This window comes from Prionailurus bengalensis, chromosome B4 (genome assembly GCF_016509475.1).
Source record: "Prionailurus bengalensis isolate Pbe53 chromosome B4, Fcat_Pben_1.1_paternal_pri, whole genome shotgun sequence".
Classification (NCBI taxonomy): domain Eukaryota; kingdom Metazoa; phylum Chordata; class Mammalia; order Carnivora; family Felidae; genus Prionailurus; species Prionailurus bengalensis.
The window spans coordinates 133,199,313-133,226,947 of record NC_057358.1 but is presented as its reverse complement, the minus strand read 5'-3'; the positions used below and the strand labels follow the sequence as shown (position 1 = coordinate 133,226,947).

General features: G+C 41.0%; 1 protein-coding gene across 3 annotated transcripts in view; it reads left to right on the top strand.

The window, feature by feature from the left end:
• Positions 1 to 27,635, top strand: part of ENTHD1 (ENTH domain containing 1) — a 104,674-nt gene that overhangs the window by 28,290 nt on the left and 48,749 nt on the right. For all 3 annotated transcript variants that reach the window (XM_043562661.1, XM_043562663.1, XM_043562664.1), the window contains exon 4: positions 15,524 to 15,642. In XM_043562661.1, coding sequence (XP_043418596.1) covers positions 15,524 to 15,642 — 119 coding nt within the window. The remainder of the gene's footprint in view (positions 1 to 15,523; positions 15,643 to 27,635) is intronic.

Sequence of the window (27,635 nt, the reverse complement as noted above, 5' to 3'; positions counted from 1 at the left end):
GTGGATCTATCAGAATTAGGTATTCCCATAAGTGACAGTAGAAGAGGCCACAAAAATGTGAATGGCTTGAACACAAAAGGATTTTTTTTTCTTTCTTCTAAAAAGAACCAACAACTAGATATTCTAGGACTGATGTGGCTCTTCATGATGTCGGAGACCCAGGGCTCTTTCTGTCTCACTGCTCCATCAAACTCAGCATGGAACTTCCACTTCCCGATCCAAGATAGCTGCTGGAGCACCAGCCATCACATCTGCATTCTAGCCAGTAGGAAGGAGGAGAGATGGAAAATATGAATACTCCTTCCCTTTAAGGACACTTCTTGAAGTTGTTCATAACCTTTTCGGCTTACATGTTGTTTAGCATCTAGTCACATGGACACTGCTAGCTGCAAGAGAGGCTGAAAAATGTAGTCTTTATACGGGACAGCTATGTGCTCCGATGAAAGACAGAGAAGCTGTGGTTAAGGAAGAAGGAAAGAATAAATACAGGGAAGAGTAAATAGTCCCTACTGTAGTGGCAAAGAATACAAACAAGAAACGAATTAATCATGCTAATACATAGCTGTCAGACTAAATGGAATCGAGACCATAAATTTGAATATGTAGAAAAATGTGGACAGATCAACTGAGAATACTCAGCACCGTTCGTAAAGGACATAATGAGTGGTATTTGGAAATTTCGATTTGATGCGACTAGGAACCATTGTAGGCCTTGAAGAACAGAAGGAATGTTTAGCTTAGTCACAGAACTTAGCTTTCTTATTACTGAAAACAGCTGTTTGTGGCAGATAATTCTTATTGCTTTGTGTAGAAATGAAGGCGATACGAATTGAAGGGAAGCTCTGTAAGAGACAGTTGTTTTAATCCAGCATCCTGCTCTCGGGTTATTGAAATGAAGGAAAGGTAATGTTTCAAGATAGAATAGAGAGAGGAAATGGGGTAAGTAGGTGATGTATTGGAGAAGAAAGAGAGAAATTGAAAACGACTAACATTTAAGCTAGAGAGGCAAGTGATGGAATCACACAGGGAAATTTCCATCAGGATGTATTTAAAGATGTCTCCAAATTATTTAGTTCCATTGAAATGTGAAATTGAATGCATTGCTAGAAATCTGATTCCCAGGCTTTAGGATCTAGAGCTGAAACAGCTGTGCCGAGCTTCTTTGCGGTAAATTAGCAAGGGAGAAAAGGTACTTTGGAGAAGGTGTTAAACACACATTACTACTTCTACTCCTTTTTCTTCTCTTCCTAGATGTTTCCCCCAAGTTTTCATTGTGGTAGATAGCTTGGATAGTCTTTGTTTAGGTGATTGTGTTGTTTGGAGGAAGAGACGAACTGAACGATAATTGTTGCCTGATAGCAAGACGGAAAACTGTATAGGCACCCTTATAACTCAGCTTCTCTGAACTGTAAGCCTCAGGGTTACGTCCTTCCCTTAGAGGTGATAATTTAAAGAGCTGTCGCCAGAGGTGTTGCTTGCAACCAGACGAGCGGAGCATTCCCTGTGTTGGTCATCCGATCCTCCATAAAGAGCTCTTTAGTGGTATTATCCTTTGCGACGGAACTTGTATCAGAGAAGGATTACTCTGGTCTATGTTAAATGTAATCGCCCTCTACATCACGGAAATATTGCCCGAAAAATCATTTTTGTTTCCTGTTGGACCGAAAGCAAAACTTCAAAATACTTGCCATGCTTTTCTAAGCAAAAACACCAGTGTTAGTGTTGCTTCCTACAGTGAACTTTGTACTAACGGAGTTGACCTGGAGTCACGCTTGGTTGCCTTGTCACATACAGTCTAGACGGCAGGGCTTATGGTCCAAATGGGAGTTCCTACTAAATCACCTGCATCGATGAATGTCAAACAGCGATTTTTTTTTGTAACTTAAACAAATGTACAAAAAAGAAAATAACAGCAACTTTTATCTCTGTCACCCTAAACCAACCACCACTAACATCTTAGAATATTTACTTCCAGTCTGGTTACTTTTCTTCTTTTGTTTTTGTTTCAGAAAAATCACTCTATTCTTGTAAAAACAATACAAACTCGAAAGTACTGAAGAATCAATCACTTCCAATCCCCTCCCTCCCAAATAGCCATAACTCGTATCAGATGACCATAAATTCTAGGCATTTTTCTGTGCATATACACATTTAGAAAATGGATAACTAGAGAGAAATTTTTTTTTAATTTTTTAATTTTTTAATTTTTTTTTTAATTTTTTTTTTAACGTTTATTTATTTTTGAGACAGAGAGAGACAGAGCATGAACGGGGGAGGGTCAGAGAGAGAGAGGGAGACACAGAATCTGAAACAGGCTCCAGGCTCTGAGCCACCAGCCCAGAGCCCGACGCGGGGCTCGAACTCACGGACCGTGAGATCGTGACCTGAGCCGAAGTCGGACGCTCAGCCAACTGAGCCACCCAGGCGCCCCGAAATCATTTTTATAAAAGTGGAATTGTACGAGATGCAATTGTTTTTGCTGAAAAATATTTTAGGCCTACGCCTGGCGGTTAGACTTGCCAGGGACTCCTAGAAACCCGTTTATTGCACAACAACCAAAGACCCTAGATGACAAACCACCGAGACATTTCTGGCCTCACTAGAGGTATGGGAAGTCTCCAAAGACCTTGCCTTCCAAGAATTTAAATTAATTAATTACTTAAATAAACAAAATAAGAGCAGGACATGTGAGCTGGGGTCAGAGTGGCTTGGAGCTGGTGCCTGTAGGACACTGGAGGTGTCTGCAGGGGTAGAGGTGTTTAAGGGCGCTTGTCAATGGTTTTTTGAAAAACAGTCTTGGGCCTCACTTGAGCCTTGTGAAGGAAAGCCTCGGTTTGCTGTGCAGAACCTGGACACTCGAGAGGGCACTGAAGTGATTCAAGGTAATTTTCTTTGGAAGAATAAAGCTCATTTCGTGAGTTAGTCCCACAGGATTCCCACCAATTAAGATCAGACAGTGAGCTCACAATCTGTGTCACCAATGCAGGAAAGAAAAGAGTAGCCTATTTAGTCCCCCAAATATTGTAGGTAGTAGAAAGGTCAGATACACGATGTAGAATAGCTATGTATTTAAGTATTTAGATAAGGAAAGAATACAATCATGCTGTTGATTTGGGGAGACTATGCACGTGTAGGGGAAAGGCATATGGAAAATCTCTGTATTTCCCTCTCAATTTTGTTGTAAACCTAAAACTGCCCTGAAAAATGAAGTCTTAAAAAAAAAAAAAAAAAAAAAGACACACACAAGCACAAATGTCAAAACTGGATTTATCCTTCTCTAAATTAATCTAATTATTCAAATGTCAGTTGTATCTGCAATAGCCTGGCTCCTTGGGCCAAACCAAACTCTAAAAATGAGAACTATTTTACTTCAAAAAAAAAAAAAGATTATTAGGAATGAATGTAGGAATTTGAAACATGGAAACTTACAAAAATGAGAAAAACCACTGAAATCGAAATTTTAATTTAGTGAACTGGAAGCTATGTCCAAAGGAGAACACTGAAACAGTGTTAAGACATGGAGGACACATCTGCAGGGGAATGACAGTTACCACGCCGGTAACCTCTCCTCTTCGGCTACAGCAGAGGCAAGATGACAGTGATACAGCATTTTCAAAGTGCTGAGAGAAAATAACAGCCTATAATTATGTACCCAGCAAAACTGTCATTCGAAGATAAGGGTGAAATAGTCACTTACAGGTAAATAAAAAACCTAGAGCTTACCACCACGGGACCTTTGTGAAAGTATATACTTCAAAAAGAAGGAAAATTATTCCAGGGGCACCTGGGTGGCTCCGTCGGTGAAGCGTCCGACGTCAGCTCAGGTCATGATCTCACGGTTCGCGGGTTCGAGCCCCGCGTCGGGCTCTGTGCTGACGGCTCAGAGCCTGGAGCCTGCTTTGGATGCTGTGTCTCCGTCTCTCTCTGCCCCCTCCTCCATTCGCACTCTGTCTCTCTCTCTCTGTCTCTTAAAAATAAATAAAACCTTTAAAAACACATTTTTAAAAAAAGGAAAATTATTCCAGACTAATGGTGGGAAATGCAAGAGGGAGTGATTAACAAATAATAAGTATGTATATGAAATAAAATGAACACTTTCTGTGTAAAATAGTAACGTCTAACTTTTGAGTTTTAAAAACAGACAGCTAAGGGCGCCTGGGTAGCTCAGTCGGTTAAGTGTCTGACCCTTGATTTCAGCTCAGGTCATGATCTCATGCTTGTTAGATCGAGCCCCACCATCGGTCTCAGTGCTGGGTGTGGAGCCTTCCTAAGATTCTCTCTCCCTCTCCCTTTGCTCCTCCCCCCCACTCGAGCACACACTCTCTCTCCAAAAACAAATAAATAAATGAAATGTTTTCTTAAATATGGATTTTATAATTGATTGTGATAAAGCCAGTCTTAACATGTCAAGGAAGCTGTATTACACAAACCACTTTTTCTGGCAAATGCAATTAAGTTTGATTTTTAAAAATGCACATCAAAATTTTTCGTATATTTAAGCGTGGAAGTATTCCTTTTAAAATCAGATAGAAAAGAATGTTCCCGTTCTCTTTGCTTCTGTTCAGCTTTGTACTGCCCCTAACCGTCACAATAAAATAAGTGAGACAAATTAAGAGCATAAGTATCGAAATGGAATAAAAATATATCTGAGATGATAGGATTTTCATATGGAAAACTTGAAGGATCTATAGACATATTGGGAATAATGAGAGGGGCACCTGGGTGGCTCAGTCAGTTAAAAGCATCCATTTCTTGATTTGGGGTCAGGTCATGATCTTGCCATTAATGGGTTCAAGTCCCACACCAGGCTCTGTGGTGACAGCCTGCTTGAGATTCTTTCTCTCCCCCTCTCTCTCTGCCCTTCCCCTACTCACATGCACATGTATGCATGCTCTCTAAATAAATAAATAAATGAATAAATAAATAAATAAATAAATAATGAGAGTTTTAGCAAGATGGATGGCTGTTATATCAAAATATATAAATCAAGTTATATTTTCTTATGTATCAGCACCAAACAGTAAACATATTTTTTTAAATACCATTTATAATAGCAAAAGATCATTATTTACTTAAGGATAAATCTTTTACAAAGCTGTACAAGATCTATACACTGAAAATTATAACACTTAACTGAGATATGTGAAAGATGACCTATACAAATGGAAAGATATTCATGTTTGTGTACTGAAAAACTCAAAAATGTGAATATCAATTGTCTCCAAATCGCATAGACTTAGTGGAGGTTTTCCTCAAGCTTGGTGATACTGACATTTTAATCCAGATAATTCTTTGTTGTGGGGGCTGTCCTGTGCCGTGTGGCATGCTTAGCATTATCCCTGGCCTCTACCCACCAGATGCTACTAGCACACATCTCTCCCTGTTGTGAAAACCAAAAATATCTGCAGACATTGTCAGATGTTTCCTGAGGACGAAAATTGCCCTCCGTCGAGAACCACTGATTCAGTGCCATTGTAATCAAAATCCAAAAAGGATTTTAAAAATCGAATGAAATGGGCTGATTCCCAGAGTTATCTGGAGTATCAAAAAAAAGCTATCAAGAATATCCAAAACATTCGTGAAGAAGAATAAGATGGGGGGGCTTGCCTTTCTGGATAACGAGACTAAAGCAATCGTAATCACGACAGTGTGGTATGGATGCGGGGATAGGTGCGTGGGCCAGCGGGACAACTGGAGGACCCAGCACACAGACTTGTACAACTAGGTTCTCTTCATATGTGACAGAGGTGGTGTTTCACATTGGTGGGGAGAGGGTGAACCACTTCATAAATAATGGTGGGGCAATTATTTACCCATATCGAAAAAGTGAAATTAGGTTTCTACCTCTTACCGTGCACAAAAACAAATTCTAGAGGAATTAAGGACTTAAAGGAAGGGGGGAAAAAGAAGGACTTCAAAATGTTTAGAAGAAAATAAAGGAGGGGGCGCCTGGGTGGTTCAGTCGGTTAAGCGTCCGGCTTTTGACTCTGGCTTGGGTCATGATCTCACAGTTCAGGAGTTCGAGCCCCACATCTGCTGTGAGTGCAGAGCCTGCTTGGGATTCTCCCTCCCTCTCTCTCTGCCCCTCCCCTCCTCGTGTGCTCTGTTTCTCTCTCTCAAAATAAGTACATAAACATATTAAAAAAAAAAAAAAGGAAAGGAGAATATCTTTTTTACATTGGATATGGAAGGATTTCTTAAACGTTACCAAAAAAGTACAAGCTATTGAAAAAGCATTTGTCAGTTTGACTCTTGCCGTAGGCAGAAGACTGAGAATAAGCCCCAAGGACCTGTGCCTCTATGGAATCTCCTCCCCTTTGAGGGTGGGTATGACCTGTGAATGAGAAGAGGTATCACTTCCATGATTATGTTACATTGTACGTCACGAAGGGAGTATCCACGTGGGCTTAATCCAATCGCACCAACCATTTGAAAGCAGAGTTTTCTCCAGCTGAAGGCAGAAGAGGAAGTCCCGGATTCCAAATGGGAAAAGGATTTGATGCACCCTTGCTGGCTAGAAAATGGAGTGATAAGGAACTCAAGTGGCTTCTAGAAGCGGAGACCCATTGATCCCCGGTGGCCAGCCGGCAAGGAAAGGGGGACCTCTGTCGTACGACCACAAGGAAACGGAGTTCTGCCAACAACCTGAATGCTCTTGGAAGTGGATTGTTCCTCACAGTCTTCAGATAGGAGTCCAGCTTCATTGACGCCTTGATTTTGGCCTTGTGAGACCCAAGGCAGAGAACCCAGTCAAGCCTGCCAGGCCTGCTGATCTACATAACGAATGGCTGTTGTGTCTTAAGCCAGTAAGTTTGTTGTAATTTTCGGCAGCAACAGAAAACTAACAAGGCTTATTAAATTTAAGAATTATCTTGCCATCAAAAAACACCATATAGAAAGTGAAGACAGTCCTGCACTAGGAGAAACATTTCTAACATATGTAAGTGACAAGGGATTATCCAGAATATATAAGGAACTTCTACAAATCCATGAGAAAAGGACAGCCTCACTGAAAACTGGGTGGGGGGGGGGGCCAGATATGGAAAGCATTTCCTAAAAAAAAGAGGGAGGAAACACGTACGGCCGAGAGACGTTTTTCCGCATGCTCAACCTTGTATTGTGATACAGTAGCAACAATTCTAAAATAAAATATGTGAAAATGCACAATTACAATAACTTGAAAAACCATCTAATGCCATATTGTGAGGAATGTCCTTCTGTTCCTTGAAGTATATTTTCTTGTGCATTTGGAATCTATTTTTGGCATGCCATCTTCCTCTCTCTCTCTTTATTGCTTCCCCCTCCCTTCTTTCTCCTCTTCTCTTGTTTTCCTCCTGGAATGTGTGTCCTCAGTTCCCAGGTCCTCTCTTCACATCTTGCTGCTGCTTAGGCAGCTCCCTCTAGGCAGTCTGGTTTTTGTTTTTAAAATTTTTTTTTCAACGTTTATTTTTGAGAGAGACAGAGAGAGACAGAGCATGAGCAGGGGAGGGGCAGAGAGAGAGAGAGGGAGACACAGAATCCGAAGCAGGCTCCAGGCTCTGAGCCGCCAGCCCAGAGCCCGACGCGGGGCTCGAACTCACAAACCACGAGATCATGACCTGAGCCAAAGTCGGACTCAACCGACGGAGCCACGCAGGCGCCCCGAGGCAGTCTGGTTTGAAGGCAGTGTAGAGTAATGGTGAAGCACTGAGGTCCTGGCACCTGACCGACTGGATTTGAAGCCTGCCTCAGATTGTGTGGCCTGTGTGCCCTCGGACGTGCCGTTTCGTTCCGCCTTTGTGCTGCAGTTTCATTTTCTGTAAAACGGGCCGACAGAGCGTCTGGTGTAGAATTGTCGTAAGGAGTAAACGAGGCGATACAGGTCCAGCACATACAGCCTGGCAGTTATTTGCTCAGATAACACTTAGCGATTTCTCGATGCTTCCCACCACGACCGAGACCAGTTTGTTCTCTCCACCACGTTGCAGTTTGTGTGCTGTTTCTTATTGTATCCCTTTTTTCTGCAGCAGCGAGGAAGGGGAGCCTTCAACAGGCCACGCGCGATCTTGTTTAGCGGGATCTGGGCTCTGCTCTGTCTTCTGAGCCTTTTGCACAGGACCCTGCTCATTCTGTCTAGTTGGGAAATAGGTCCCGGTGCCGCGGGGGCAAGAGCCGCCCTGAGCTTCAGATCATCCGCCCAGTCCGGCGTGAAACGGTAGTTTTCGCTTCCGTTAAAGCGTCAGCGTCTTTATGTACTCACTCTGTTACACCTTTTTTTTTTTTTCTTTTCTTTACCCGTTTCCACCTCTTCTCAGTCATAAGGAGGGGACAAAAAGGATTGTCTACTCACTTCCCCTTTTTCCGGACATGAGGATAGTGATGAGAAATCTCCGAATCTTTGCAACTCATCCCTATCACCTTGGTCAGCAGTTATTTTGCTTTTAAAAACTACTTTCGGTTATGTCTGTTTCCATGTTAGATTGCTGTTGTAAAATTTTTTGATTAGTTTTGACTTAAAAAAAATTTTTGTGTAATGTTTATTCATTTTTGAGAGAGAGACAGACAGACAGACAGAGAGCAAGCAGGGGAGGGGCAGAGAGGGAGGGAGACACAGACACAGAATCCGAAGCAGGCTCCAGGCTCTGAGCTGTCAGCACAGAGCCCCATGCGGGGCTCGAACCCATGGACCGCAAGATCATGACGTGAGCTGAAGTCAGATGCTTAACTGACTGAGCCACCCAGGGCCCCCTAGTTGTGACTTTTTAAAAACCTCTTATTCAGTTTTGGGTGATGGAAACTGTGTTGCCGTTTCAATGTACTATCTTAACATAGGAGTATCATAATTGGTGTCTGTGCATGAAGAAAGAGAATTATACAGCAAACGGGGCAAAATGTTAACAGTTGGTTAACCTGGCCGAAGAGAGTATGGGAGCTCTTCGTACTCTTCTTGCCGTGTTTTTTGTGTACGTTTGAAATGACTATAAAATGGAACTTGAAAGAATTAAGACAAGTATCAATCACTTGCAGATGCTTAAGTGCAGTTATGCTCCAAGACAGGGAAGTTGGTAAGGTTCCAGACTCATGATTCTGCAAAAGTTAGATACATAATCACCACGAGACTTCCATAGCTTACCAGTTCGTTAGCCCACCGCGCATTTTCTTTGATGGGTGCGTTTGTTCTGTTTTGTTTTTTGTTTTTTGTTTTTTTGTTTTTTTCAAAGCTAATTGTGTTAAGCAAATGACTTAATTTACTTAAATTACCTACACTGATCGAAAGGACACTGTCAATCCGTAGCAGCAACGTTTATTAGATGCTAAATAATAAGTGGAACAATTGGGGAATTTACTCAATTTGTGGAGCCTTCCAGTTCCAGAATGTGCCGTTGCCTTGTGAATGTCTGATGGCTTGGATGTCAGTTCGATATCTCATCTAAGAAGTACCACGGGGTCTGCCGGTTCTGCTCTGCGGTATTATCTGAGCGGTACAGGCTCATGAAATCTACCGCCTCTCTCTCTCGATGGTTTCCTCACGGCACCTCCAGCCCTGGTATCTAACCTCTCATCTTCCAAAGAGCCGATAGCATCACTGCTTCCGTGCCTTCCCTTCTTCCTTTGGGGTTTCACAATCACACACACGAGTCCTCCCGGCTCGTGACTTCACAGTCTCAATTGATACAGAGCGTATGGGATCAAAGGGACTTCATCGCCGCTCCGGGACTAAATGTGTCCTCCCTTTCCCTTTGCTTGCGAAAACCCAGAAATAAGTGTTGTGCAGTCACCTAATTCAGTTAGGCACACGTCACTTCCAGCTGAAGTGTTGCGCTGATGCTAAAACAATTTCTGAACGAATTTCCCGAGACTCGCTCTATTCCAACTACATTTCTTCTTGCTCCTAGAAGATTATTTCATATAAGTTTGTAATATTTTAACTATTCTAGCCTGAAATGCATTTCCAGATAGTCAAGGTGTTTTTTTTTTCTTTCACAGTTCTTGCTGTTACTCAGTTTTCCTCATATTTTACTTCAAAACTGACTTCCTGCAACTGTTATCAATCTACCTCTGTGATGTCTAAACCTAAGTCCGCATCACTTCCAGGATAATTTTATTGCTCAATACTCAAAGAGTGATAAGAAAGGTGGCTTCTGGGGCGCCTGGGTGGCTCAGTCGGTTAAGCATCCGACTTCGGCTCAGGTCATGATCTCGCGGTCCGTGAGTTCGAGCCCCACGTCGGGCTCTGTGCTGACAGCTCAGAGCCTGGAGCCTGTTTCAGATTCTGTGTCTCCCTCTCTCTCTGACCCTCCATCGTTCATGCTGTCTCTCCCTGTCTCAAAAATTAATAAACGTTAAAAAAAAATAAAAAAAAAAAGGTGGCTTCTGATGAATCACATGAAAGTACATAGATGATCTAAGCCTCAAACCACTACTGTTTGCCAGTATTAATTATAAAATCTCCAAGTCCCAAATAAGTTCATCTTAATTATTCATGTTCATGTGAAGTGACGAGAAAATTAAAAGAACGATTAATTGCGAAGTCCTTATTCTTTCTTCGGTATCTTTGGCATGTATCATACTCGCTCCTTTTTGCCCGCAAAGTTCCTCCTGCTTAGGATCGTTTCTCATTCACATTCACCAGGATCCCAGCCATCCTTCAAAGGCTTGTTCAAATTTTACTTCCTATTTGAGGCATGTTCTGACTACTCTGGGGCACACAGATTTTTTTTTCCCCCCGTAGGATGTCTATTCCTAAAGTTAGTTAATTTAAGAAAGCTTGGCATGGTATTGTCTTCCTCTGGTTGTTTCCCATAAGTCTGTATGTCAGACTTCTCTCCCGAATCAGACTGTAAACTTTCTGAAGGCAAGGATCACCGCATCCTACACCATTGGTTTTCAAGCTATTTTTCTTGGATAGCCCCTGAAAGATTTTGAAAAATGACATTCGTCCTTGTTCACCGTTAAGCTGGCATGTGAAATTGTACACTAAGTAACTGCAAAGGACAGGATTCAAAATACTGAGATTAAAGACCAAAGAGAGCAAAATGAAATCGTCCCCTGAGGCTTTCACGTGTAGCTAAAGGAATCTAAAATGCTCTTGCGATCGATACCTCCGGTCGTTCATTTGAAAGAACCCACGAAGTCTTTAACTGTTGGAAGTTTTGCATCATTCCCTTTACTCCTTGAAGTCATGTTTCTCTTCCACGTCCCTCATAGGACTCCATCCTAATAGAAAGTGTTGTTATGCTTGAAAGTCTTCTCTACATTAAATATGTATGGAAATGGAAATTATTTTTCTAAATTTTCTATGGCCAGAGGCTTTGAAGTGGTAAAGTATTCTTTCTAGATGGACTTGTCATTACAATTACTTTTAGTACACAATTGATCAAAACCCAAACCACATAAATGTATTATAAATTTTTATAAATACTTACTAAGCATAAAGAATAGAGTTTTATTGGAAATACATGTTTCTATGAGATACGTGGAATTCTTTGTTTACACACGTGAATATATATTGCTTATTGCTAGAAATAAGCAAGGTTCAGCATAAATTCTGTTTCTCTTTTACATTTTTATAGGTGGAAATGCTGGGAACACTTGTTCACATAAAATTGTAGGTGGGAACAGAAGGTGTTTTACTACAGCATTGTCACTCCGTTCTATGAATTCCTTTCAAGCAACATGCCAGAATTATATATTGATTTATTATAAAAATGTTTTTCATCTCTTGTCAACTGTTAACTTGATTAGGTCTTTCTTCAGTGTTGTTGAAAGCAAAGAATTGGAAACAACCTACTTAGAAAAAGATTTGTTAAACAGTCATTAGGGGTCATTTACTTTCTCGGTTTCTGAGAATAATATCGAAAAACCTTTACTAAAAGTTATCAGATGACTATTAATGATACTAGTCACACTTAAAAATTTTTTTTAGGGGCGCCTGGGTGGCGCAGTCGGTTAAGCGTCCGACTTCAGCCAGGTCACGATCTCCCGGTCCGGGAGTTCGAGCCCCGCGTCAGGCTCTGGGCTGATGGCTCAGAGCCTGGAGCCTGTTTCCGATCCTGTGTCTCCCTCTCTCTCTGCCCCTCCCCCGTTCATGCTCTGTCTCTCTCTGTCCCAAAAATAAATAAACGTTGAAAAAAAAAAATTATAAAAAAAAAATTTTTTTTAATGTTTATTTATTTTTGACAGAGAGAGAGAGAGAGCGCGCGCGTGCGCGTGCGCGCGAGTTGGGGAGGGGCAGAGAGAGAGGGACACAGAATCCAAAACAGGTTCCAGGCTCTGAGCTGTCAGCACAGAGCCTGACGTGGGGCCCAAACTCATGGACAGTGAGACCATGACCTGAGCTAGAGTCAGACGCTCAACCGACTGAGCCACCCAGGCACCCTGATACTAGTTACACTTTAACCCAATACACTCAGAAAGTGGAAAAAGAAAAATATTAATTCTAATGTACCTGTCAATATAATTTTTAAAACAATTATTTAAAAAATTTTTAACATTTTTTTATTATTTTTTTTAATGTTTATTTATTTTTGAGAGAGAGAGAGACCGTGTGCAAGCAGTGGAGGGGCAAAGAGAGAGGGAGACACAGAATCTGAGGCAGGCTCCAGGCTCTGAGCTGTCAGCACAGAGCCCGACGTGGGGCTCGAACTCACAAACTGGGAGATCATGACCTGAGCTGAAGTCAGACGCCTAACCGACTAAGCCGCCCAGGTGCCCCTTGAAACAATTATTTTATGTTTCATATGCTTTAAGTATATTTCAGCAACTGTTGAGAACTACAGATTTGGTTCATTCAATTTCTGGAAACTATCGGCCATATTTACCTCACTGGCAAAGCCAACTCTTATAAGTCAAAACAGTTGGCCAAATCAGATTTAAACTTTCTTCTTTTTTTTTTTTTTAAATTTTTTTAATGTTTATTTTTGAGAGACAGAACGTGAGTGGGTGAGGGGCAGAGAGAGAGGGAGACACAGAATCTGAATCAGGCTCCAGGCTCTGAGCTGTCAGCCACAGAACCAGATGCAGGACTCAAACTCACAAACCTCAAGATCATGACCTGAGCCGAAGTCGGACACTTAACTTACTGAGCCACCCAGGTGCCCCTTAGACTTTCTCTAGAAAACATTTTACTTTGTTTGTTTAAATAGACATGTAATAGACACTCTGGTTGTGTTCACACTCCTCAATTCTTTTCCTAAGAGAGATGGCGAGGGCATGGAGCCTTGTCAGTTTGTTGGGTTGATGAAATGAGGTGCCCCGCCGCCCTCCCCCCTGCCCCCGGCCCCGTGCTTCCCTTCTTTCCTCTCCTGGGACTCTTCCTCAGAATGATGCATCTCTGACAATAGCTGGGGATGAAAAGCACAGGACATTAAATGGAAGTTGTTAAATACAGCTCCCCCATACTGTAGTAGTCTCAATACCAAACATCCCAGGATGGACGAAAATACCCTGTTACTCATGCCATGCGTTGCCATTAAAAGAAACATGCGTAAACAGAACAAATTGTGGAGTTTTACTTTGGGTTTTTCCAGCCTTGATTAAAAGAGGATTCCCTGGGAATGCAAGCTGGTGCAGCCACTCTGGAAAAACAGTATGGAGGTTCCTCAAAAAACTAAAAATAGAGCTACCCTACCACCCAGCAATTGCACGACTAGGTGTTTATCCAAGGGATACAGGTGTGCTGTTTCAAAGAGACACATGCACCCCAATGTCTATAGCAGCACTATCAACAATAGCCAAAGTATGGAAAGACCCCAAATGCCCATCAATGGGTGAATGGATAAAGAAGATGTGGTACATAGACACAATGGAGTATTACTCAGCAATCAAAAAGAATGAAATCTTGCCATTTGCAACTACGTGGATGGAACTGGAGGGTATTCTGCTAAGGGAAATTAGTCAGAGAAAGACAAAAATCCTATGACTTCACTCATATGAGGACTTTAAGAGACAAAACAGATGAACATAAGGGAAGGGAAACAAAAATAATGTAAAAACAGGGAGGGGGACAAAACAGAAGAGACTCATAAATAAGGAGAACAAACAGAGGGTTACGAGAGGGGTTGTGGGAGGGGGATGGGCTAAATGGGGAAGGGGCATCAAGGAATCTACTCCTGAAATCGTTGCACTAGATGCTAACTAATTTGGATGTACATTTTAAAAAATAAAAAATAAAATTAAAAAAAATAGATAAGACAAAAACAATCCAGTAAAAAAAATGGACAAAAGATTTCAAGATATTGTTTACAGGAAAATAAATGTAGGCAGCTTTTAAGCATATGAAAATATGCTCAGCTTTGTTCCTTCATAGTAAGAGAAATACACATTAACCAGAACGATACCATTTCCCATTTATTATATTGTTACAAATCTGAAAGTTCCATAACACAGTGTGTGCGTTGATGGAGGGCAACTTGGAGATTGCGTCTAAATTGGAAATGTAATCCTTTGACCCACGGATTCTATATGTAGCACTGTAAATTTCACATATATTTGCACACATTAAAAAAGACGTACAAGATTTAAATACATACATACATACATACATAAATCAATAAAAAAGGATTCCCTATACTAGTCTCTTCTACTATTTGGTGTTTAGAGGTTCTTGTGTTTGCGGCATAAAGGAAGATGAGACACAGGAAGGTGGGGAGAGGCTAGGCCTTTCTTTGTAAAGTGGGAGGAAATTGATTAGGAAAGGGAAGGAGCTGGGCGCCTGGGTGGCTCAGACAGTTTCGCTTCAACTTAGGCTCAGGTCATGATCTCACGGTTCATGGGTTCCAGTCTCTCGTCGGGCTCTGGGCTGACAGCTCGAAGCCTGGAGTCCGAGTCTCCCTCTCTGTGTCTCCCTGTGTCTCGTCTCCCTCTCTCTCTGCCCCTCTCCCGCTCGCTCTCTGTCTCTGTCTCTCTCTCTCAAAAATAAATAAGCGTTTAAAAAAAATACGAAAAAGGGGCGGGCGCCTGGGTGGCTCCGTCGGTTAAGTGTCCAACCTCAGCTCAGGTCATGAAAACGGCAACTATAAAACCATTCAGCAAAAACGTATAAGCAGAACTATCCATTTATTTTCATCGGCATATTCTCTTATGTTGAAAATTTTTTTAAAATTTCGTTTAAAAGCAGTTTCTCATCATCTAAACCTATAGATCATATATGTGACCACATGAAATTCGTCCTGCAGTAATAAGGTTCTTTTACATCTTAATTAGACTGATTCTAGTTGTCATTCCTACTTTGCTAAGAATAATGTTCAAATTCTGTTTTCTATGCTGTATTGTACCTTACTTTTAAAAAGCTGTCTCAAGTAATGAAGTGTAAAATAAAATTGTCGATGGCAGAAGAGACTAGAATCAAAGTTGTATTTTTAAATCTGCCTGAATGAGCCGACTATAATACAGGGATACATTAAAATGACCATTGGCAGATGATGTCTATGTTGCAGACAAAATGGATCTTCCGGAGTAATTAACTTAAAAATTACGAGCTAATGTAAAAACATTATGATTTTTTTTTTGCCAAACTGAAATCTTAGCTTTCTGTTGTTGACAGAAAACGCCTCCAAGGCGGGATTGAAACAAGAGCAGCGCCAAGACATCCAATTGCCTAGTGGGACTGTGTTGTCCCAGGAAACACCACCAGTCAAGACGAATGTTTGGAAATCAACAGAGGTAAGTCATTGTGGCCGTTTCCTGTTGCCGCTGTAACAAATTACCACAAACTCAGTGCCTTAAATCAGCACAAATGTGTCATTTTGCAGTTCTGTAGGTCAGAAGTCAGACACAGGACTCACTGGGCTAAAATCAAGGTATCATCTGCAGCCTGCCTCCCTTTCTGGAGGCCTGAAGGGAAAATTTGTTTCCTTGTCCTCTCTGGCTTCCTGTGTTCTAAGAGAACACTTGTCTTTTAATTTTGTTGTCTTTTGTTTTACCCCGTTTTAAATAAGAATGAGGTTAAATGACGAAAGTTTTCCGTTAAAGCTCATACTTTATTTTTTTTTAAATTTTTTTTTCAATGTTTTTTATTTATTTTTGGGACAGAGAGAGACAGAGCATGAACGGGGGAGGGGCAGAGAGAGAGGGAGACACAGAATGGGAAACAGGCTCCAGGCTCCGAGCCATCAGCCCAGAGCCTGACGCGGGGCTCGAACTCACGGACCGCGAGATCGTGACCTGGCTGAAGTCGGACGCTTAACCGACTGTGCCACCCAGGCGCCCCAAAGCTCATACTTTAAAAAATATCTTCCTAAAGAAATTCTTCTTTCTCCTAATAGAATAAAGCTCTCTTACCTTTTCTTCCAAATGAAATCCTTGTGTCCTCTAGAATTTTACCACATACCGTAAGAGGGGGGTCTTACTGTCTTTATACCTGTGGATAAACAGTATTTAATTTATTGTACAGTCCATCTCTCTCTACTCATCTAAAATAAGTTTTTAAAAGACTTCAGGAAGTTGCAGAAATAGTACAGACTCCCATGTACCCTTTACCCGGCCTCTCCCAATGTTGGCATCTTATATAACTGCGGTGCAACATCAAAATGAGGAAGTGGATGTTGGTATGTTACTGCTAACTAGATTACGGACCTTAGTCAGTTTCCAAATTTTTAATTCACTTTTCAATTAAAAAAATTTTTTTAATGTTTATTTATTTTTGAGGGAGAGACAGAGACAGAGCACGAGCGGGAGAGGGTCAGAGAGAGAGGGAGACACAGAATCCCAAGCAGGCTCCAGGCTCTGAGCTGTCAGCACAGAGCCCGATGCAGGGCTCGAACCCGTGAACTGTGAGATCATGACCTGAGCTGAAGTCGGATGCTTAACTGACTGAGCCACCCAGGCACCCCTCACTAGCTGATTTTTTAACCTCCATTTGTGTGTGTGTGTGTGTGTGTGTGTGTGTGTGTGTGTAGGGGGAGTGCTATGCAATTTTATTCTGAGTATAGATTCATGTAATCACCAAAAGACATCCCTCATGCTATCCACCCCATCTCATTCCCCACACCCCAACCACGTCCTCCCCTGACGACCACTGATCTTTTCTCTATCTTTATAGTTTTATTATTTCTAGAATGCTATGTAAATGAATTCAGACCATATGTAATCTTTTGAGATCGTTTTTATTTTTTTCACTTAGCATAATGCTCATGATGTCCGTTCAGTTGTGAAGTTTTCGTATCTCTGGGATAAATGTCTAGGGGTGTAATTGCTAGGTTGTATATTAAGTACCTACTAAATGTGGTAAGAAACTGTCAACCTGTTTCCTAGACTGGCTGTACCATTTTACATTCCCACCAAGAGTGTAGGAGAGACCCAGTTTCTCTGCCTTCTCACCAACTTGTGGCATCACTGTTTTTCTTTTGGCTATTCTAATAGGTTTGTGGCGATGTCTCATCATGGTTTTTAGTTGATGTTTCCCAAATGGCTAATGATGCTGAACATCTTTTCGTGTGCTCGTTTGTATCATCGTCACTTCTCTTCGGTGACATACATCTTCATATCTTTTGCTCATTTTCTAATTGGACTGATGATGGTTTATTACCATTGAGTTAGGAGAGTTCTTTGTATATTCTGGATACCAGTGTGTTTCTACTTGTGCTCTCATGCATGAAGATGTTCATCTTGTTTTTGAGCATGACCTGTGTCTTTAATTTTCACATTTGTATTTTTCTCTTTCGTTGCTGTGTGTTTGGGGAGGGAAGGTATCCCCAAAGTTTGAATTTACAGAACCATCTTGACTGGAAACCTGTTCCATTTAAGACTATTTACAATGATCTCATCACTCATTTGTTTTTCTGTTTTATGTGTGTTTCTCCTTCTAGAAGGAAAGCTCCTTGAGAGTAAAGACCATTTTAGTCTTACTCATTACTGAATCTTCACTTGCCAAATTTTTGTTAATGAAGAAATGACTGAATGGTAGACACTCAATTTTAACTTCCTTCTCTTCCTCCCCTGTGAAACAGGCTTGTTTGGTCTTCTGTTTTGTTCAGCGTTCCCTGCCACAGTTCCTATGAGAGTGGCTGGAATTATTTATTGACCTTCTGTTCCCAACCCTTTCCCTGAACCCAGTTAGGTATTGGATTTACCTGATTTTCTAGCAGCCCAGAAAAGTACATAAAATTAAAATTTCACTTTTCCCTAATTGCATCACAGCCCACGGACTGAAAATATGTCGATCGTTTTAAAAGATATGACATTAAGCAAAATTATTTTTGTTATTGTTATTTTTTTTAAGTTGATTTATTGTGAGAGGTGGGGGATGAGGGGAGAGAGAATCCCAAGCAGGTTCCGCACTGTCAGCACAGAGCCTGATGTGGGGCTCGAATTCACGAGCTGAGCCGAAATCAAGAGTCTGACGCCCAACAGACCGAGCCACCCAGGCACGCCAAGCAAAATTATTTTTAAATATGCGGTCAGTTTTGTTTACTGCCGATGGCTTTTAAGGGAGAAAATAGACTTGAATAATCTTACGTGCTTTGGAGCCTAACAAAGACATAAAGTGCCACCTAGCTTTTTTGTATCAGTCCCCAAATTCTCATTATTATTGTTTTTTTCTGACTTTAGAGGAAACCGCTGTAATTGATTTACATCATTCAGCATCTTATATCAGTTAGCAAAAAATGGTGCCCTTCTCTCAAAAGAAGTTTGAAGTTAGATTTCTCTTTCTCAAAGCATTACTATATCATGACACTACTCCATCATTTTACTGACAAGCATCTCTCTTATTACTGTCAGGAACATTTGATGTGACCCAATATATCCTCTCCAGAAATCTGCTTTTGTGGCAGAAGGCAAAACCTACCAGGCTGAACAGTGAATCTAATTGTTGTTGCCAAATGTGCTACATCGACATTAACATTCTCATGTTCTTAATACAGAATGAGGAAGAAATGATACTGTTGATTGCTTAGGCAGATGAAGGGGGCTTAAAAATATCTTCTAAAAACTTTAAATAGAAATCTCTTTATTCTCTTTCTACAAATGAGAGGATGATCTAAAAGCAGTAAATAAAATTCTTAACAGAACAGGGCATTCAAAAGCAGAGCAGAGCTTGCTTGTGGTACTTTCAAAACTCAGGAAAGCCTTTAAACGTACAGCACTTAGACATGGGTATGTGTTCTCTCTAGGTACTGCCCAGAATCTTTATTATTGAATTTGCTAATTAATAAGGTTATTACGTAGCCTTTCACCACCTCAAGAGACCTTCCTCTTTTCCTGTTTGAGGAGATTCAACAATGAGGGTTATGATTTTTTTTTTTTTTTTTTGGTCACAGTTGTTTCTATAGCAACAGATAGGGATGCTATGAATTGGTTCGCGCAGAATTAAAGCTGACCAAAGCCTTCAGTCTAGTTGTGAGTTTGGAAGTGATGGGAGATAAATGTTTATTTCCTCCTGCTTCTGTTTATTATTTTGTTAAATGAAGAGTAAACAGTTTTTATCCTTGGGCTTATTAGCATGTCATTTATTATATTTGCAAAACTTTGAACTCATCAAAGCTGTTAGGGAAATGGAAATTGTACCTATTCCAATCATGCTAATCCATCATCCCTTACTTCGTTTCTGCATCATTGCTTTATGCTGAAAAGCCCTTTTTTATTTTCATGTCTGTACTTTTATTCTTTTCAAGTTGGAAGATACTTGCTGGAAAAAGTTGAAACAATATGAAAGGGTCAAGAGTGAAAAACAAAGTTTCTTCTTACTTCTCTATACACCTTCAGTTCCTTCCCTTGGAGGCATCCCTTACCAACTAGGTTCTTAGAAATTTGGGAGGGAAATTTTCTGTGTCCAGGCATTTCTTTTATCTAAGGATTCATTCCGTATATACTGCTCTGCAGCATGCCTCGAACTAAACAATGTATCTTGGACATCTTTTTTATTTATGTAATAAATGCAAGTGTATTCATGTAATAAATGCAATGGTTTGGTGTGTGTTGCTCCACATCTTTTTCGCTAAACTGTAGATCATGGATGTCTTTCTCTATCAGTATGGATAGCGGTGCTGTATTCTTTCTTATTTTTAAAATTGTTTAATGTTTATTTATCTTTTGAGAGACACAGAGAGCGAGGGGGGGAGGGGCAGGGAGAGGGAGACACAGAATCCAAAGCAGGCTGCAGGCTCCAGGCTCCGAGCTGTCAGCACAGAGCCCGACGCGGGGCCTAAACTCACAAACTGTCAGATCATGACCTGAGCTGAAGTCGGACGCTTCACCGACTGAGCCACCCAGGCGCCCCTAACTGTGCATATTCTTGATGCATAAATGAATCTTCGCTTATTTGGCCATCCCCTGTTGGTAATCATGTAGGGATATTTTTATGTTTTTGTCTATTGTAACAGCGGTTCTTGTACACATTTTATATGATGCTGTCCTAAAAGGGGACTCGCTGAAAGATTATATTTATTTTTAGTTTTGAAAAGTACTGCCACACTGTCCTCCCAAAAGTTGCACCGATTTATGCCCACCAACAGCATAGTTTTGCAAATACTGAGTGTTATCAAACTTGTACACTTTTTGGTCAGTCTGAAAGGTGGGGAAAATTTGTTTTAATTTATTCCATTGTAATATCAGGTAAGAGTGGAAGAACTTTTCACATGTTTCTTGGGGATTCGTGTTTCTTTTTTTTACATTTATTTATTTACTTAGAGAGAACATGTGAGCGGGGGAGGGGCAGAGAGGGGGAGAGAGAGAGGATCCCGAGCAGGCTCCTCGCTGTCAATACAGAGCCCGATGCAGAGCTCGAACTCACAAACCATGAGATCACGACTTGAGCGGAAGCCAAGAGTCAGACACTCAACCGACTGCGCCACCCAGGTGTCCCTGTGTTTCTTTTTTATTATTAACTCTGTTCATCTCCTTTGCTCGTTTTTCTGTTTGGTTTCTCATCTTTTTGTTATCAGTTTCTAAGAGCTATTTGGCTATTAAATAATTAGCTCATTGTCTGCTTCTTTATCTCTTTATTCATTTCCAGGTTTTCGTGTGATTTGTTTTAAAATATTTTTTAATTATTTTTATTTTTATTATTTTTTTTAACGTTTATTTATTTTTGAGACCGAGAGAGACAGAGCATGAACGGGGGAGGATCAGAGAGACGGAGACACAGGATCTGAAACAGGCTCCAGGCTCTGAGCTGTCAGCCCAGAGCCCGACGCGGGGCTCGAACTCACGGACCGCGAGGTCATGACCTGAGCCGAAGTCGGCCGCTTAACCGACTGAGCCACCCGGGCGCCCCTCGTGTGATTTTTAAATTTTATTTATGGCTTTTTTTTTTTTTTTTTTTTTGCCTTTGCAAAGGGAAAACATACTGCTCTTTCTTTGTCTCTTTTTTTCCTTTCACACCTGCCGTCACACTTCACTTCTGACACAAGAGATGTGGGTTTTCCACACACCCAGCTGTTGTCTACAACACTAGCTGGGTGTGCTGCAACTTAACTCGATTCTGACACTGTCTGCCTAAAGATGGCATCAGATTTCACAGGCTTAAGTGCCCAGTCCCCAAAGCTTCCTTTCCCCCGCCTCCCATTTCAGATGCCAACTGCAAATCTCGGGCTGTCACCTGTACTTCTGACCTGCTGTAAATCCGGGTTCCCATGACCCCCTCCTCGGGTTTGATCACCCGCTAGAACAGCTTAAGAACCCATGGAAATATTTACTCGCAGATGCTGCTTTATTATATAATAAAGGATGTGATAAAGGGTACAGATGAATTGCCAGACGTACAAACACACAGGGCAAGGCCCAGAAGTTTCCCTAGTGCAAGAGTTTAAGTCCCCATGGAGTTGGGCTGTGTCCCCCTCCCAGCATGTCCTGTATTCACCAACCCAAAAGCTCTTTGCACCGCAAACATTTGGGATTTTTATGGTGGCTTCATCAGATGAGCGTGACTGATCCTTTATTCCGTCTCCAGTCTCTCTCCCCTTCCAGGGGGATGCGGTGTGGGACTGAAAGTTCCAGGCTTCTAATCATGGCTTGGTCTTTCTGGTGACCAGTGCCCATCCCGAAGCTGTCCAGGAACCCACCAAGAGTCACCTCACAAAACAAAAGACACTCTGAGCTCCCAGAAAATTTCAAGTGATATAGGAGCTCTGTGTCAGGAGCCAGGGTCAAAGACCAAATATTAAAACAAAAGATGCTCCTAGCACTCCTCTCACTTAGGAAATTACAGGAGTTCAGCGGCTCTGGGCCAGCACCAGGGACAAAGACCAAATATATATTTATTATGACTCCGATATCACAGCCTTAAAGCAGTCTTTAATTTTCATTAAAAAGTAGTCAAATTTGCCTTTCCATTACGGCTTCTAGATTTTAAGTCCTTCTTAGAAAGACCTTCCCTAGTCTAAGATTTTATTAAATATCACCCTGGCTTTTTATTTTAACAAGCTATTTTTTAGATCAGTTTTAGATTCACAGCAGAAGTGAGTAGAAAGTAAGAGATTTTTCCATATACCCGATGCATACCCCACCCGCCTCTGCCCTGTGTGACCTCCCCCACGATTAGCCTCCACCCCAGGGTGGTACATTTGTTATAATCAATGAACCTAAATTAACACTCATTACCATCCAAAGACCACAGTTTACATTAAGGTTTGCTGTGTGTTCTGTGAGTTTTGACAAACGTATGGTGATACGTATCTGCCATCACAGTGTCGTAGAGAATGGTTTCATTGTACTAAAAATCCTCTATGTTCCATCTATTTATTCCTTTTCCTGCTAACGCCTGGAAACCACTGATCCTTTTACTGTCTCCTTAGTTTTGCCTTTTTCAGAAAGTCGTATGGTTGGAATCATACAGTATGCAGCCTTTCCAAACTGGTTTCTTTCATTTAGTAATATGCATTTAAGTTTCCGGTGTCTCTTTATGGTTTGATAGCTCATTTCTTTTTTTAACGCTGAATAACATGCCATTGTCTGGGGGTGCCTGGGTGACTCAACTGGTTAAGCATCTGACTTCTGATTTCAGCTCAGGTCCTGATCCCATGGTTTGTGAGTTCAAACCCTGCGTCGGGCTCCACACTGACAGCATGAAGCCTGCTTGGGATTCTCTCTCTCTCTCTCTCTCTCTCTCTCTCTCTCCCCCCCCCCCCACTCATGTGTGCACTCTCTCTCTCTCTCTCTCTCTCAAGAATAAATAAATTTTAAAAAATATGCCATTGTCTGGATGTACCACAGTTTATTAACCCGTTCACCTCCTGACAGACATCTTGGTTGTTTCCGACTTTTGGCAATTATGAATAAAGCTACCATGAACAATTGTGTGTAGGTGTTTGTGTGCACATAAGTTTTCAACTCTTTTGGGTAAATACCAAGGAGTGCAATTGCTAGGTTGTGTGGTAAGTGTAGGTTTAGTTTTGTAAAAAACTACCCTAGTTCTTTTACGCTTTAATTTTTAAAAGATAGTTAAATGCTATCCATCAAAAAATTATTTAATGAATGAAGAGTGTTAAAGATTCACCTTTAAATCTGTATTTTTTTTTTTAATTTTTTTTTTCAACATTTATTTATTTTTGGGACAGAGAGAGACAGAGCATGAACAGGGGAAGGGCAGAGAGAGAGGGAGACACAGAATCGGAAACAGGCTCCAGGCTCCGAGCCATCAGCCCAGAGCCTGACGCGGGGCTCAAACTCACGGGCCGCGAGATCGTGACCTGGCTGAAGTCGGACGCTTAACCGACTGCGCCACCCAGGCGCCCCTAAATCTGTATTTTTACAAATGATAATCAATGCTGTTTGTTCAATGCTGTTTGTTGAACGATCCACCTTTTCCCCATTGACTTGAATAGTGTCTTGTATCACACAATAAATTCCCATTTATGCTTACGCCCATTCCTGGATTTTCGACTTGTTTATATTAAAGACGCAACATGCAAAGATCAGCTGTAACATTTAAAAAAAGAAAGAAGGAAAGGCTACGTATAAAGGGAAAGAAGGGAATAAGGTAGGGAGGAGAAATAGAAGCTAAATTTCTTTGATTGTACTGTGATTTTAGATTTGTCATTGGAATCCTGGAAATATTTTTGCGTAATTGCGAAACAAAATCGAAGTAAAGAAAGTAATCCTTTAAAATGTAAAATACAACGAAACAAATGTTCCTTGCATTCGGTAGGCGTTTTTATTCTAAGATGTTGGTATTTTTGATCTGAGGTTATTGTGAGCATAATGTGGAATGAATCAAATGAGTAGTCACGTGATCCTCTATTTGAATCATCTTTGGTGTTCTTGAGAACTGGGATTCTCGGTGTGGGGGACAGGAGATATGCGTGTAAGGTAGAAAGAAGAGATTGTCACGACCTAATAGACCCGAATTGGATTGAAAATATATCACTATAAACTCATGAGGAATTTTACGTGAAATGTTTTGGGAAAATAAACTAAATTATTCATAGGCCAAAGGGGAAGTCTCAGAGGAAATTTAAAAATGCAAAAAAAAAAAAAAAAAAGCATAAAACTGGGTAAGAAGGAAGCACAACTTATCAAAATATAGGAGGCATAGGTAAAGTAGTGGTCGGAGGGAAATTTATAGCACCAAATGCTTAGATTAGAAAAGAGGAAAGGTGTAAAATCAATAATTAGGTTTCTTGAAAAAAAAAAAACCTAAGAAAAACAAAACAAACCTACACGAAACAGAAGAAAGAAAATAATAAAGATCAGAAATTAATGGAATTAAAAGCAGGAAAACAGTTAACAGAGAAAATGACTGACGCAAAAGCCAGTTCTTTGAAAAATGGAAACATGGATAAGCCTCTAGCAAGACTGCCGAAGAGGAAAGACACCGATCACCAGATCAGGATGAAGTGGGATGTCACTACAGTTCCTGTAGCTATCAAAGGACAATAAAGAATTGCCGCCAACAACTTTATGCTCATAAATTTGACGATTTAGAAGAAATAGAACGATTTCTCAGAAAGCGGACACTACGAAAATTCAAAGAAGGTGGAATAGAACCTGAATAGTTCTGTAACCGTTAAGAAAAATTTTTGATGTTTATTTACATTTGGGGGGGAGGGGCAGAGAGAGGGAGACACAGAATCTGAAGGCTCTGAGCCGTCAGCACAGACGTGGGGCTCGAACTCACGAGCTGTGCGATCATGACCTGAGCCGAAGTCACATGCTTAATCAGCTGAGCCACCCAGGCGCGCCCCTGTAACCATTTTGTTTTTAAGTGGATTTGTAATATAAGTCTCCTGAAAAAGAAATCTCCACGTCCAGATGGTTTTACTGGAGAATTCTCGAATAGACACCATTTTTACACAAACGTCTTTCAAAAGTAGGAGGGAGTACTTCCCAGTTCATTTTATGAGGCAAGTATTGATGCTCTGCTACCAACCCCAGAAAAAGACCATTTCTTGTCTTACCAAAAAAAAAAAAAGCCATTATCTCTCATGAAATGAGAGGCAGAATCCTCAAAAAACAATTATCCAATTGAATCCAGCAATATATTTTTAAAAATTATACACCAGAACCAAGTGGGATTTAATCTAGTTGTGGCTCAACATTGGAAAGTCAATGAATGTAATTTATCACGTCAACAAATAAAGAAGAAAAATCGTAGGATTTTTGTCAGTTGATGGAGAAAACATTCAACAGCACGCAATACCCATTTATGGTAGAAACTCCGCAACTAGAAATAGGGACTTTCCTTAAATTGATAAAGATCATCCACACAAAACCTGCAATAGCATCGTACTTAACAGTGAATGCTTTCTTTTCAAGATCGGGAACAAGGCCAGGACTTATTCCACATAGTACTAGAAGTTCCAGCCACTGCAATAAGAAAAGGAAAGATATGTAGAAGAAAAAATAAAATTGTCCTCATTTACAGATTGTCTGCATAGAAAATCCCAGAGGGGCGACAAAACCTTAGAGAACCAGCAAGTGAATTCAGTAGGCATGGAGGATACAAGATCAGCATACATAAATCAATTGCATTTTTATCTTTTTTGTTTTTAATGTTTATTTATCTGTTTCTGAAGGAGTGGGTGAGCGCAGGGGAGGAGCAGAGAGATAGGGAGACAGAGCATCCTAAGGAGGTTCTGAGCTGTCAGAGCAGAGCCTGATGTGGGGCTCAAACTCACAAGCCGTGAGATCATGACCCGAGCCAAAATCAAGAGTTCGACGCTTAATGGACTGAGCCACGCAGGCACCTCTGAATTTTGTTTATCTTTTTAAAAAAAGATCTTGATTTATTTTTGAAAGAAAGGGAGCAGGGAGCAGCAGAGAGAGAGGGAGACAGAGAATCTGAAGCTGGCTCCACACTGTCAGCTCAGAGCCTGACTTGGGGCTCGAACTCATGAACCGTGAGAGCATGACCTGAGCTGAAATGGGACGCTTAACCGACTGAGCCACCCAGGCACTCCTCAGTTGCATTTTTACGTACTAATAGTGAACATGTGGAAACTGAAATTAAGACACATGCCATTTGCAATTACTGCCCCCCAATGAAATCCTTAGGTATAATTGTAACAAAAACATGTATAGAATCAGTATGCTGAAAATTAGAAAATACTGATGAAAGATTTTAAAGACCAGTCAGGTAAAGACATACCAGGTTCACAGATCGGAAGACTTGTCATAGTAAAGATGCCCCTAATTACTCTATGGGTTTAATGCAATTCCTATAAAAATTCCAGCAAAGTTTTTTTTTTTTTTGAGACAGATAATAAGCTTATTCTAAAATTTATGTGGAAAGGCACAGGCTCTAGAGCAGCTAAAACCAACTTGGAAAAGATGAATAAGGTGGAACTAATCACTCTGCCTGATATTAAGCCTAGTGCAGCTACTGCAATCAAGAGAGAGTGGAATTGGAGTGTGGTGTTGAGAGTGTGGAGAGATAGACACCTACGTCAGTGGGACGGGATAGAGAACCAAGAATTTAGACCCACACAAATATGGCCAATTGATTTTTAACAGAGGAACAAAAGGAATTCAACGAGGGACAACTTTTTCGACAAATGATATTGGGGCAATTGGACATTGGTATAGGCAAAACCATGGGCCTCAGTTTAAGCTTCATATAGAAATTCAGCCCAAGTAGATCGTGGACTTAAATGTAAAATGTAAAACTATAAAACTTTTTTAAAATACTGGAGAAACATCTTTGGGATCTAGGGCTGGCCAAAAACATGATCCCTAAAAGAAAAAAAAGTTAGACCTCATCACAAAAAGATATAAAAACAAGTGACAGACTGGGAGAAAATGTTTGCAACCCGCATATCTGGCAAAGGACTAATATCTTGAGCATTAAAAATATAAATAAAAACCTCTTGGGGCACCTGGCTGGCTCAGTGCGTAGAGCATACGAAGCTTAATCTCAAGGTCGTTGAGCTCAAGCCCCATATTAGGGATGGAGCCTACTTTTTCAAAAATTAAAAATTAGGGGCGCCTGGGTGGCGCAGTCGGTTAAGCGTCCGACTTCAGCCAGGTCACGATCTCGCGGTCCGTGAGTTCAAGCCCCGCGTCAGGCTCTGGGCTGATGGCTCAGAGCCTGGAGCCTGTTTCCGATTCTGTGTCTCCCTCTCTCTCTGCCCCTCCCCCGTTCATGCTCTGTCTCTCTCTGTCCCAAAAATAAATAAACGTTGAAAAAAAAAATTAAAAATTAAAAAACTAACCTCTCAAAGCGCAACAGTTAAAAATCCAGCACAATCCAATTAGAAAATGGGCAAATGACAAGAACTGTC